At 44.3% G+C, this 13663-nt stretch overlaps 2 protein-coding genes across 2 annotated transcripts; both read left to right on the forward strand.

Moving 5' to 3' along the window:
- Nucleotides 1–1398: 1398 nt before the first annotated feature.
- On the forward strand, nucleotides 1399–7169 carry LOC127327244 (protein BREAST CANCER SUSCEPTIBILITY 1 homolog). The gene is made up of 14 exons (XM_051354020.2): nucleotides 1399–1576; nucleotides 1727–1780; nucleotides 1889–1959; nucleotides 2790–2903; nucleotides 3156–3628; nucleotides 3718–3816; nucleotides 3941–4927; nucleotides 5013–5113; nucleotides 5212–5398; nucleotides 5541–5641; nucleotides 5737–5845; nucleotides 5939–6104; nucleotides 6193–6311; nucleotides 6514–7169. The coding sequence occupies exons 1-14, from the start codon at nucleotides 1521–1523 to the stop codon at nucleotides 6844–6846; spliced, it is 2970 nt and encodes a 989-aa protein (XP_051209980.1). The 5' UTR covers nucleotides 1399–1520; the 3' UTR covers nucleotides 6847–7169.
- Nucleotides 7170–10802: 3633 nt separating this feature from the next.
- On the forward strand, nucleotides 10803–12532 carry LOC127327243 (3-ketoacyl-CoA synthase 5-like). The gene has a single exon (XM_051354019.2). It carries the CDS (start codon nucleotides 10872–10874, stop codon nucleotides 12309–12311), a length of 1440 nt encoding a protein of 479 aa, XP_051209979.1. The 5' UTR covers nucleotides 10803–10871; the 3' UTR covers nucleotides 12312–12532.
- The last annotated feature ends 1131 nt before the right edge of the window (nucleotides 12533–13663 follow it).

Consider the following 13663-nt stretch of genomic DNA (forward strand, 5'->3'; position numbering starts at 1 on the left):
TCTCTTCTTGTATATAAGACCACTATCTCAATTTCCAAATACAAAGAAAATAAAATTAAGTAATAAATAACACGACTAATTGTGTTGGGGACTTTTTGTGTTCCGAGCTAATTAAACTTGTTGCTTGTGGTTGTCTATGTCTCTATGGCTACATGCAACTATTACTAAGAACGTTGCACGAGGGAGAAATCTAATCGGTTCTTCTCAAGAAAAAGTAATGACCTTGAAAATTGTATTTTTAATAATGGCCTTGTATTTAAGAGAAGGGAGGGAGTATCATATATCCGATCTGAAATGTTTTGTCAAAAGAAGGTTAGCTTTGTAGTTTTGTCTCAAATCCGCCCCAATTATTCCTCCTGTCCCGTGTGCACTATGGTGGGGCTCTTGGACCGTAGTGACTTAGTTTAGCTAAGAGCATCTTCACTCGTACTTCCCAGGAGCCTAAATAGCCAAAACAGGAACGCCAAAGACAGAAAACGTCCCTAGCTGTGTTTCCTACAAACATTTTTTGCGCTGGCGTAAAATTTTATTTATCTGGTACCTCCAGGACAACCCCAACCTATAAGGGCAACCGAGTGCGGCGGCTAACACCGCACCCAACGAAAACAAGTCACACATCCTACGAGACACCAAAAAATGATACTCCTTCCGTTCCTTTCTATAATGCCTATAGATTTTTGGCATTTGTTTCAAAATATAAGGTCGTACCTTGGTTTTTTTTCAATTGCCCCCCTCTACCGGTCAGCTCCCACACGACATGCGTGAAAAAAATCCATACAAAAAGAAAACAATTAATTGATATTCCTAATGCATGATCCCAAAGATTTCTTAGATTTAGGAGGCAATGTTTTTATTTCCTTAATATAACCTGGCTGCACATATATGGAGAGTCAACCAGAGAGATTTGTGGGATTTTGTTATGTTAATTTAGGAAGTTACTGATTTCTCTCATTTTACTCTGATCTCAAATCGTTAATCTAGGGGGTCTTGTGTAAAGAACACTCTTGTGCTAATTTCCGTGCCAAAAAACTATAGGCACGGAATGGAGGGAGTAAAATAGAGGCTATAACTGGTTCCATACTCCTCCCTATAATTAAAAGAATGGCCGGTGTCCTCCATACGAGCAAACGCCGAATCTCATGTCGGTGTTTCGAGTTTGGAGTGGAGATCAAACGCCGAATCTCATGTCGGTGTTTCGAGTTTGGAGTGGAGATGCTATAAGATTTATTTTTTTCAAAGTAAGCGGTTGAGAGAAAACAAATCCAGTTAGGCAAGGCCACGTGAGGCACACGTGGGACCAAGGCGAGTCTATCCGCGGCGCGAAGCCGGTGGCCCGGCTCCTTCCGGGAGAAGATACGCACGAAACCAAATTGAAAAGAAACCTTGGAGGGAAAACTCCCGCCAACATAAATCTCCCCCGAAATCTCCTCCCCCCATTCGTGATTCGTCCTCACAAATCCGGAACACCCCAGCCCCGCACAAACTCCATAGTCCAGACCCGAGGAGACCGAGCGATCGGAATGGCCGACATGGGCAGCCTCGAGAAGATGGGGCGGGAGCTCAAGTGTCCGATCTGGTACGCCGCCCGCCGCCTTTCTTACCTCTTTTCACCGGCGCTCTACACCTGGATCTGTCCCCATCAGTTCTTCGATCCATCCATTTTCTTGTCCACCTTGACTGATTTTTTCCTTGTGAATTAACTGGTATATCTGTTTTGTATTGGCAGTCTGAGCTTGCTCAAATCCGCGGTATCCGTCAGCTGCAATCACATCTTCTGCAAGTGAGTCCCTTCTCCCTGCCCCCATCCGTCTCGACCTCGCTTTAAAGTTATAACATGGATGGTTCTCTCCGATCTTGATTCATATGTCCCCTCCCCTCCTTGCTGCAGCGATTGCCTCATGGAGTCGATGAAATCCTCCTCCAGCTGCCCTGTGTGCAAGGTCCCGTTCCGCCGAAGAGGTTAGTGGCATAGTTGTCGCCTGACCCTGCTTCAGTTGTTATATTAGTTATGTGTTGCGTAGAAATTGCTGGACCGCAAATGAGTGGGATTGTTTTGCTGCGCTTGCAAAAAACTGCTTTACCTTCTGACTGAGAATTGTCTAATGTTAACACGGAATCACGGATGCTTAACCTTCTCATTGAGAATTGTGTAATGTTAACACGGAATCACGGATGAAATGCCTACTTAATAAAAAAAATCAATATTTATGTAACTATACAATTCAAAAGTTCAGTACTCCCTCTGATCCATAATTCTTGTCGTGTTTTAGTTCATGGGTACTAAAACCACGACATGGATTATGGAACAGAGGGAGTACTGAACTTTTAAATTTTATACTTAATAAATATTAATTTTTTAAACTAAAACCACAACAAGAATTATGGAATGGATGGAGTACTATTTTTCCTCAACTCATCTGATTTTAGGGATTTTTTTGGGTTCATGACTAACATCGCTACAACTAATCTTATGGAAAGCTTGGTTGCCACAGAAAGTAATGAACTGGCTGTTTACTGTAACTCTAGAAGTTCTGAATTAATGGACCTACCTATATCCGATACGGGATTGTTTTGCCATGCTCTGAGAATTATGTAATGTAAAAATGGATGGAATGCTTACTTTGCCGAAGTTCAATATTTCTATAGCTATATAAAAACCAAAAGTATACTCTTTTTCCACCACGATATTGATGCACTGGTGTTTACTGTAACTCTGGAAGTTCTGATGTAATCGCCTTATTTTTATCTGGCACAGAAGCATTATAACAAAGCTTTGGTTTTGCTTGTAGAAATACGGCCATCACCACACATGGACAATTTGGTTGGCATTTTGAAAAGCATGGAGGCTGCAACAGGAACTAATGTGGTCTCAACACAGGTGACTTCTGCGGTGGAAGTTGCAGGTAATTTTGCGACGCAGCATCAGTTCTTTTGTTTGCTAGCATATGTGGAAGTGGTCAACAGTGACACAGGTTATTAGTTATGTATATATTTTCCACCTGTTGGGTCGTACCACACATGTTGTATTAATTTCAGCATGCTGTCTGCTGTATGGCTGGGCATCTGTCTCTAAAACTGAAATCAACTTTTGGAAAAAATGGACAATTGTTCTACAATCTTAAAGCTTACAGTCTTATTCTTACTTGATTTTGAAGATGGATCGAAACCTGCCGACAGCAAGAAAGGGCCCAAAAGGTCTAAAAAATCAGCGGTGCAAATGAAGAAGATAACATCAAAGAAGGAAGCAAACACAACGAAACCTACTGTGGCTTCTGCATCTCGTCCTACTAAAAAGTCCTCTTTCTCTACAAACAAGAGAATACATGTGACGCCGTTCCCTGAATCTGAGACACCAGTGAGGCCTCGGAAGATCATGAAGCCTGAAGAGCCAACGAATAATTTGAATCAAGATGCTCAAGGCAAAGATAAAGCATTGGCTTCTGATAAATCTGAAGGCATTTCATTGTCACCGTTTTTTTGGCTGAGGGAAAGAGAGGATGAAGTAATTGGCACTGTTGAAACGTTAAGTGAACCTCTATCGCTGGCCACACCCTTGCGCCACAATGCACCTTGTTATAGTGATATTAAAGATTCTGAAGATGAAACACCTCTTAATACGACTCCAAATGTATGTTTTCTGAACATATTTTTATTTTTAAATTTCATGCTGACCAGCCTTAAAGAACTTTTCCTTACCATAAGCTACTTGAGTTGCAGAGCAAAGTTGGGGTTCCACAAATTTTTGATAGTGAAATCTTCGAATGGACCCAGAGACCTTGCTCTCCGGAGCTGTGTTCTACTCCATCGAAAAAGCAGGTATTTTTGCTACATGAGGCCAGAGACTATTACCTTTAATCAATTCTTTCTTTCTTGATAATCTTATGATTTGCACCTCTTTTATTTTGAGCATGTATTTTATTCAACAATTTTGACTTTATAGGGTAAATGTAAGGATATACTAGATCACATATCAGAAACACATGATGAGGAAGATATACAGCTTAGTTGTTCATTTGAAAGGTTAGATCACGCAAGTAATGCAGCTCAGCTTGTCCATGCTAAGGAAATTAAGCAGAAGAGAAAGAAGGCACAAGGTAGGAACAGCAAGAAGGCAAAGTTGCCCGATCATCTGAAGGTCAGCATAAAAGAAGTTGATCCCAATCAACAAGATTCAAATAGTACTAAACATCTTGCTGCAAAGTCATGTGAGAAAAACAGTACCACAGAGAATAATACTTCAAGTAGAAGAAGCAAGGCTTTTAACAACATCAATCTATTTCCTTGCTCTAATTATAACTCTTCAGAGACATTTCTCCCTCAAGATGGTCCGGAGACTGAAGCACATGATGAACAACTTACAGAAAGATACCAGAGAAAGGGAAAAAATAGTCAGCAGAAGAAAAGTGCAAGGAAGCTGGGAACAACAGGGATGAGTACAGTTGAGACTACAGAAACTAACTATGAGCCAAGTAGTAAGCGAGTTAGAAAAATGCCCAATGGTGTCAATGCTGAAAAGATAAGAGTTATTAATGGTTCTAGAAACGAAACTGAAACACCAGTACTCCATGGTTTCATGAGAAGTTGCACCCAACACAAACTTTTAGATGGTAAAAGTAAAAAGAGCAAGTCCATTGGAGAAATGAACAGTCAGATTGGAACTAGCATGAAATCAAACATTGGTGGAAGTACATCAAGCATTTTACGTGGTAGATGCCAAAGTAATGAGGCAATACATGTAGCTCCTTCAGTAATGGATGTATCTGCTAAGAACAATTGTGCAGAAGGCATTCAACAAATAGATTGTTCAGTGATTACTAACTTTGGAAAGCTCCAAGCCTGCCCTGTGCGCAATACTTTCCTGAAGAAATGTAACGGTGCTGTCTCTAAGGTTTGCTGTGCTTTCTGCCAGTCTGTTGATATCACTGAGGTATGTTCAGATAATTTTCAAATGCCTTTTCTTGAAGTTCCAAATCCTTGGTCTACTGACGGCGAATGTCTCTATTTTCTTGAAGGTGTCTGGTGAGATGGTTCACTACCATAATGGAAAACAAGTTCCCACAGAGCTTAGTGGAGGGGCTAATGTCATACATTCTCACAAGAACTGCACGGAGTGGTTTGTCATCCTTTCTAGCACATGATTATATTGTAGCAAAATATTTTTATTCTCGGTATATTTAGCTAATTTATATTATACCTTTTTAATCTCCACAGGGCTCCAGATGTTTACTTTGAAGATGACTCCGTGTTTAATCTTATGGCTGAGTTAACTAGAAGTAAAAGGATCAAATGTGCTTGCTGTGGAGTTAAAGGTGCAGCGCTTGGATGCTTTGACAAGAGTTGTCGGAAAAGCTTCCACTTCACATGTGCTAAATTGATCCCAGAATGTAGATGGGATAATGTAAGTATATTATGTTTCTTTAGGAAACAAGTATATTGTGTCCTGGAACTAGTAATTTCAAGTTTACCAGAATAATTCCTTGACATTTTTCAAAGTTTGAAATTGGCACCTTATAGCTCCAATGTATTACTTTCACTGTCAGGAAAACTTTGTGATGCTATGCCCTTTGCATCAGTCCTCCAAGTTGCCTAATGAAATTTCTGAGCCACAAAAGCAATCCAAAAGGATAATAGCACCAAAATGGTATGTCTGGAACATGCTTATGAAACATAGTCAAGTAATGGTGTAAGACTGTCAAATATATTATTATACTTACTGAGGCACAATTGTTTTTGCAGTCCATCTCAGGTAAAATCTAGTCAAGATTGCAAAAATAACTGGAAATGGCCATCTGGTTCAACACAGAAGTGGGTTCTCTGCTGTTCAGCTCTTTCTGCTGCCGAGAAGGTACTTTATGATGTTTATCTTATTTCCCTGATCAGATACATGATATTATCTCCGTATGAGTTTTAACTGAAACAAAATGGTCAAATTACTCAGGGAGTTGTATCTGAATTCGCGAAATTAGCCGGCCTGCCTATTTCCACAAGCTGGGGTCCTAGTGTTACCCATGTTATTGCATCAACTGACCTCTCTGGTGCTTGCAAGCGCACACTAAAATTTCTGATGGCAATCTTGAACGGCAAATGGATCGTCTCCATCGATTGTAAGTGGATAGCAGACTCATGACTGCCCTATCTGAGCAGAATTGGTATTGATGACCTTTGTTGCTGACTGGTGAGTTTATAATGTAGGGGTTAAGGCCTGCATGGATCACATGGAACCTGTTGATGAGACGAAATTTGAAGTCGCTACTGATGTTCATGGGGTTACAGGAGGTCCCAGATTAGGAAGACAGAGAGTAATCAAGAAGGTAATTTCTTTCACTGTTATATATACTGTACTGTTATATGTGTAGTGGAAGTAATTTGTTGTATATATACCTGAAACTGCCAATTCAGCATGATCGTAGCTTCAAGGACCAGAATAAAGTTGTTTGTCTGCTTGAGCTATTGAGCATGATTGCTCATGGGTATATGCTACAACATTCAGTTAACTGTCCATTTATTATACAGCAACCAAAGCTGTTCGATGGCATGCGGTTTTACCTCCATGGAGACTACACAAAGTCCTACAGAGGCTTCCTGCAAGACCTCGTCATTGCAGCCGGTGGCACTGTTCTGCATCGGAAGCCTGTCTCAAGAGACCAGCAGAAGTTGCTTGATGACAGCTCCCCTGTCATTGTTGTGTACAGCCTCGAGAATCAGGAGAAGGTGAAGTTTGATGCTGACCAGTGCCGCAGACAGGCCGATGATGCCCAGGTGCTGGCATGCGCCTCCGGTGGCAAAGCTGCGACAAGTGCTTGGATAATCGACTCCGTGGCAGCTTGCAACCTGCAGCCTCTGTGAGCTCGAAGAAGGCTTTCTGTCTACATGTGTAATGTAATTATATATAAGAGCTAGACTTCTCTTTATGAATTTTCTATCCAGAAATCGTTCCCTTGTAATAAAGATTTTCTATTTGGCATCCACAAACTCCAACTTAAATAGAACATACTTAATCCGAAAATGCTCCTTGGGTAATTGTTCCAACTTCCAAGCGAGGACCATGTCTGAGCCACTTTTTCCTTGAAGATAGGTATTGTACTAGAAGGATCTGTGCGCTTCGCTGTGCCCAAAGATTGCTGGGATAATGTGATGTCATGTTTTATTTTTAAGCAAATATGATGGCATGTTATGCTGTTATCTAGTTTCAACTAGTAAAAGGGGTTTAACAGTGATGATCAAAGAATAATACTGGGCGTAATGATATCTTGAAGCACAACCGAGTTTAAGATCGGCAATGTCAAGAAAGTGACATTTAAACCGAGTTAATACCTTCAAAAGAGAAAATGTTGGGGAAACTAGTGCTGGATTTCCCTATTTGGACATTAGCACACATTTTGAACTAAAAAACGCAATGGAAATATTGTTTAATTATAGCACCACTATACTGAGGGATTGTTGCTCGTGTTGAAAGAAAACATATGCAACAACATTATGGAAGAACACCACACTTCTCAGCTACATTGTCTCTGTGAGATGTAAGTTTAAGCCTAGTCTGAAACAATGTCTAACTTAGGGAGAGAGATTCCCGGAACTGCAGTAGAAGATCAACATACATCGACACAAATGCTTTTAGGTGAAAAAGCCCTTAACTTCAGGAAAAATAATCATGGGTTGAAGCCACCAAAATCTTCTTCCACGATTATTAGATTTATAAGTTGTTTTCTAGTGACTAGAGGCTTTCATACACCATCTTGGAGGGCAAGAACAAAATTTGGGCACAAAATTAGGAATTGGAACAATCTCACTTAAGAGCAACTCTAGTGGATCCCTTACTTCTCGGCCCATAAACTCGCGAGTAAGGGGCACGGTCACACGATCTCCGAGCGCATGCACGACAGCGCCGATCAGATCCCGTATAACGGAACTGTAAAAAAAGGAAGATCGGAGCCGCCGTGCACTAAATCATCTGTAAACATCGGAGATTTTTGACAGTTTCGACAACAAAAGAGACTATTTCACAAATCACAAAGAAAATGATCCAAAATATGCGAAAACATGTTTTTACGCACTCATCAACCATCACGATATAGAAGGAAGCTCAAGCAAGTCCGACGTCACCGGTAGCACCTCCATCGACGCCGGCAGTCGTCGTAGCCAAAGAACTATCTCCTCCGCCTCCCCCTCCACCTGGAGTCAATGTAGCTGGCGAGGCAGCACGGGTTTGCCTCCTCTTTGAAATGATCTCAAGCCTCCTCATATGGCACCATTCTGTAGTGAACTCATCCATGGTGGAATGATCCATCATCATCGTCCTATTCGCCTCAGCAATGAGATTATTCAACGCCTTCTTCTCCTCAAGTCCTAGCTTTCTCTCTTCCAAATCATGAATTGCTTACCACCTTTACTGCTTCATCGCATTCTTCTTGTCAGTCATGATAGCCTTGGCTTCCAAAGTCTTTAGCGTCATGCTTTCCTTTGACTTCACGAACTCTTCGATCAAGTTTGCCGCATCAGCTTCAAGCTTGATCCTCTGTTTTGCCTTCTTGTTCCCTTCCGGCTTTCCCTTGTTCCTACCTCCTTCTTCATCACTTTCATCAACCAAAAGAAGCAAAGCTCCCTTCTTTGGTGGTGCCTCTTGGTCCCTCAGTTTCCACTTCTCCGTATGCTCTAGTAGCTTCCAACAATGTTGTAGGGTAAATGATCTCCCCTTGGAGGCCGTAATATTCATCTTGGAATCGTTTAGAATTTCCATGAACGACGGCGGCATCATACCTACTGCGCGCCAAACATGTTGAAGGCGGCGTCGCCATGCTCATGCGACCTGACGATCCCGTTAGCTGGCAGAGTCAGGGCCATCGGAACAGTGGTCGGCTTCCTCTTCGCGCCTCCCGCATCTTCTTCGAACCCTCCCCCGGCTTCTTCACGCCTTCCCGTGGCTTCTTCGCGCCCTCCGGGGCAGCATCAACATGGTCGGCCGGGGAAGTCAGGGCCACACCAAAGGCGATGAGGTGCTTGCCCATGCGCTTCCTGTTGGTGGTGGATGGGCGACCACGGGTGGAGTAGTAGGAGGCGGATGCTGAGGCCACGAGACCTGGCCAGCGGCCGCTGGGTGCTCCGAGAGGTACATGGGGGCAAATCTGGCCTGGGGCATCGGTGAGGAGGTGGTGGGGACACAACTCGTCGTTGGCGAGGTCGCAAGAGTGGGAAGGAAGGGAGATGAATGTTCCGTCCCGCCAAAATGCGATGTGTAGGGCATGCCGCATCGGTTCGGCCGCGCAAACCGTGTATTCGCCGTTTGGGAGGGGATTTTTTCGGAGGCCTGTACTTTTTTTGGTTCGCATCAAATCATCGATATACGGGATCTGATCGGCGCATGGAACCGAACGAAAACCATAAAAAGCGGTTATTTTACAGTCGGCGAATTTACGAGATCTGCTAGAGTTGCTCTAACAAATGGGTTTTTTGTGCTACAATATTTATGTGATTTTACTACAATACTCCCTGACTAAAGTCTCAAGCAAATTCTAGCAGATCCCGTAAAATCACATAAAGATTGTAGCACAAAAAACTCCGATTTGTTAGATTGTAATACTCCATAAAGATTGTAGCACAAAAAGATTGTAGTAAAAAATTTGTTAGATTGTAGTAAAAAATTGTTGCTACAATGTCCCTGACGAAAGTCTCAAGCAAAGATGGCGATGCTACCACCGGTCCGTCCCGCCTCCGATGGCCTTGTAGGCCTTGGAGGTGCAGCAGACCCCGATATCTCCTCAGTAGGAGGATTCACGTTTCTTTTTTTTTAGTTTTTTCTTTGTCTTCTTTGGGATGGTAAGGCAGCGACGACATCCCGTAGAAAAGGCGTATGGAGCTTTGTGTCCGGCGAATCTCCTAGGATCCGGTTAGTTTTCATGTTCGTTGGTGTGATTGTAGATCTAGCTCTCCTGATCTACGATTCTCATCATTGGTGATGGTTGCTGCTCTGTTACACTAGTATTTTGGAGTCTTAGTGACGATTTCATATCTGTCTACTACACTGATGCTGGCAGTGCACATTCGGACTTGCTCTATGCTTGTAGTGGTCACTAGGTTGTTCATAGACCTATTTCTATTTTATTATTTTGGGCTCCTTATACTGCTCTCAATGATATTCGTAGAGCTATTTCCACCTTCTACCCCTAGTATGCAGTTGTGACACTAATTATTCATAGAGTAAAAAAATGTCTATCTTTTAGAAGCTTCTGATGCTAGTTTCTTATGCGAGTCCAGTTAGCAAGGTGTGAGGTTATGACCAAGATTCAAAAATATTGGGACAACAACGAGTATGGAACATATGGACAAAAGGAGTTTGGAGATGATTGTCGATGACGCCCTTCGGTGTTGCGCATTTTGCCGCGCCAGGTTGACCTAACACGTCGATCATATATCTAACAAAAACAAGCAAAATGCAAAATGAAATAAAACTGTGTTCAAATTCTCCATGGGATATTTTGGTAGAACCTCCATTAAATGGGGTAATATGTGTCACAAATACACAATTACAGATAAAAAAAGTGGAATTCACTCTTATTAATAGATAATAAGTGGAATTTTTCAAAAGAAACTCTGGCAAGATGGAATATTTGGAAATAATGGAGCATGTGGTTCATTTATTTCTAAGTGGACCATGACAAGTGCAGCAGTAGTACAGTTATTTCGGATCAGAATATTTTCTCCATGACGGTGTAAAGACGGTGCCGGCTGCCAGCGCAAAATAGCACGACCCAAAACAGTTGCATTGGAAGGGTCTCGAGTGCTTTTAAAATGTCGCAAGTTCGATCGGCCACCTCAAGTCCTCAACACATGAACCAACGTCTCAAAACGACGAGCGCAAGCACCTCATCAGCAACATGGTCAGCAAGCGGCTCTACCAGGTGGTCGTGAACAACTTCCTCATCGTGGTGGTGATACCTGTCACAGCCGTCGTCCTTGTCCGCAAAGCGGCACAGCTCGGCCCCGACGAGGTCCTCTCCCGGCTCCATGGCCTGCGGCAGGTCCACGTCTTCCTAGCCGTCTTCGTGCCGTTCGCCATGGCCACCCTCTACCTCCTGCGTCGCCCTCGTAGCGTGTACCTGGTGGACTACGCTTGCTGCCGGCCGAACTCCAACTGCCGCGTCTCCCTAGGCTCCTTCACCGAGAGCGCTCGCCTGTCGCCGTACATCGACGAGGGAACCTTCCGTTTCATCACGCGCATGCTGCGGCGGTCGGGGCTCGGCGACCAGACCTACCTCCACCCTTCGCTGCACCATATCCCGCCGCGCTGCTGCCTGAGCGAGAGCCGCGACGAGGCGGAGCAGGTGGTCTTCGGGACCGTCGACGACCTGCTCGCCAAGACGGGCATAAGCCCCGGCGCGATCGACATCCTCGTCACCAACTGCAGCGGCTTTACCCCGACGCCGAACTTCACGGACATGATGGTGAACAGGTACAAGCTCCGAAGTGACATCCGGCACGTGAACATGTCCGGGATGGGGTGCAGCGCCGGGGTGGTGTCCGTGGAGGTGGCGAGGAACCTCCTGCAGGCGGCGCGGCGGGGTGCACACGCGCTGGTGGTGTCCACGGAGATCACCTCCTTCATCTACTACACGGGACCGGACCGGACGATGCTGCTGCCAGGCGCGCTGTTCCGGATGGGCGCGGCGGCGGTGCTGCTGTCGACGTCGAGGTCCAGCAAGTCCCGGTTCCGTCTCACGCACATCGTGCGGACGCTCACCGCCGCGCAGGACAAGGCGTACCTGTGCGCGTCGCTCAAGGAGGACGAGCACGGGGAGACGGGGATATACCTGTCCAAGGACCTGGTGCCCGTCGCCGGAGAGACGCTCAAGGCCAACATCGCCGCGCTGGGGTCCGTCGTCCTCCCGCCGTCTGAGAAGCTGCTCTTCGTGCTCTCCTTCATCGCCCGGAAGGCGCTGGGCAGGAGGATCAAGCTGTACATGCCGGACTTCCGCACGGCCTTCGAGCACTTCTGCGTGCACTCCGGCGGCCGGGCGGTGATCGACGCGGTGCAGGCCAGCTTGCGGCTGTCGGACGAGAACGTGGAGCCGTCGCGGATGACGCTTCACAGGTTCGGGAACACGTCGAGCAGCTCGCTGTGGTACGAGCTGGCGTACATCGAGGCCAAGGGACGGGCGCGTAAGGGTGACCGGGTGTGGATGGTCGGCTTCGGGTCTGGCTTCAAGTGCAACAGCGCCGTGTGGGAGTGCATCACGTCGCCCAGCGACACCAGTATTCTTGGCGCTCCGTGGGCCGATTCCATCCATCATTATCCTGTCAAGATAAGTAAAGAGTAGGCTAAGGGTGTGATTCGAGTCCAGGCAATCATATCCTTTGTTTGTTGATGCTGCCATACTTCAAGAATGTGTTCTTTTTGCTGTACTCATGGCATTGTATGAAAAAATATTACAAATATCCTTTGTTTGTTGATGCTACCATACTTCAAGAATGTGTTTTTTTTTGCTGTACTCATGGCATTGTATGACAAAATATTACAAATATCCTTTGTTTGTTGATGCTACCATACTTCAAGAAATTCTAAAGCTGAACGAGGATGTTTGCCGAAGAGTAATCTTGTTACTCTGGCTTTGGTGGCAACAGAGGAATAGGGCAAATAGAGGAGAAGTAATTAGAGGTTATTATGATATATGCTCTTCTATTAACTTTCATTTGTCCAACTGTATGAAGGAAAAACAAAAGCCCAAGGAACTGAGTTGTGTGAAGGCTCAAAGATGGTCTCCTTCCCCGGACGAGCTTCTGAAGATCAACACAGATGGCTCTTTCAGGGAGACATCTCATACAGGAGGATGGGGGTTCATGATCCACAACGCAGATGGTAATCTTATTGTTGCTGGAGCAGGCAACCTGGAGCGTGTTTCAGATGCTCTATATGCTGAAGCGCAAGCTATGCTATATCCAACAATCATCGCCTTTTTTTCGACAAAGAACAACAATCATCACCTCACAGATGGGATCCCAAATTGTGATGTTTTAAACTGACTCTGCCCTGCTTAAGGAGGCCGTTACTATTGAAGATTATAATCTGTCTCCTCTAGCTGCCATGTTTAGAGAGATAAAATCCCATCTGTGTTGGTTTCAATGATATAAAAGTAGTATATTTTCCAAGGGCGTGTAATGGTGCTGCACACTCTTTAGCTGCGCATGATGTAATTATGGAAGTTAGCCACTATGAGACTTGGCTTGACCAATTCCACAGTTTGTAAAAGACACTGTTGCTGCGGATTCTTCCAGTTATCGTAATGGAATGCTGTGGTGTTCCTTTCAAAAAAGGAAATTGCTACTTAGCACCATGTATTACTTAGTTTGAGCTCATAGGTTTATTGAGATGAATACAATGCGTAACTTCTCTGTTTGGCCCAGTGAAAAATAGAAAGAACATAAAGCTCCTAAGCATCATGGATTCTATTAATAGTGCGCCATCCTAGCGGTTGAAGGTACTTGTAGTATATGCATGCACTTATGGATATTTGTAGTATATGAATGTCTAGCTTAGTCATAACTAAATAGAGAATTCTACGGTACTATGATGTTCGTAGTATATGAATGCGCGCCCCCTGTTCTTAGGGGTTAAGAGCTACTCAATCCAAGCAATCAAAGACCATATATCTGCTATATGACCTCACTTGCT

Source organism: Lolium perenne, chromosome 1 (assembly GCF_019359855.2).
Source record: "Lolium perenne isolate Kyuss_39 chromosome 1, Kyuss_2.0, whole genome shotgun sequence".
NCBI classification, from domain to species: Eukaryota; Viridiplantae; Streptophyta; class Magnoliopsida; order Poales; family Poaceae; genus Lolium; species Lolium perenne.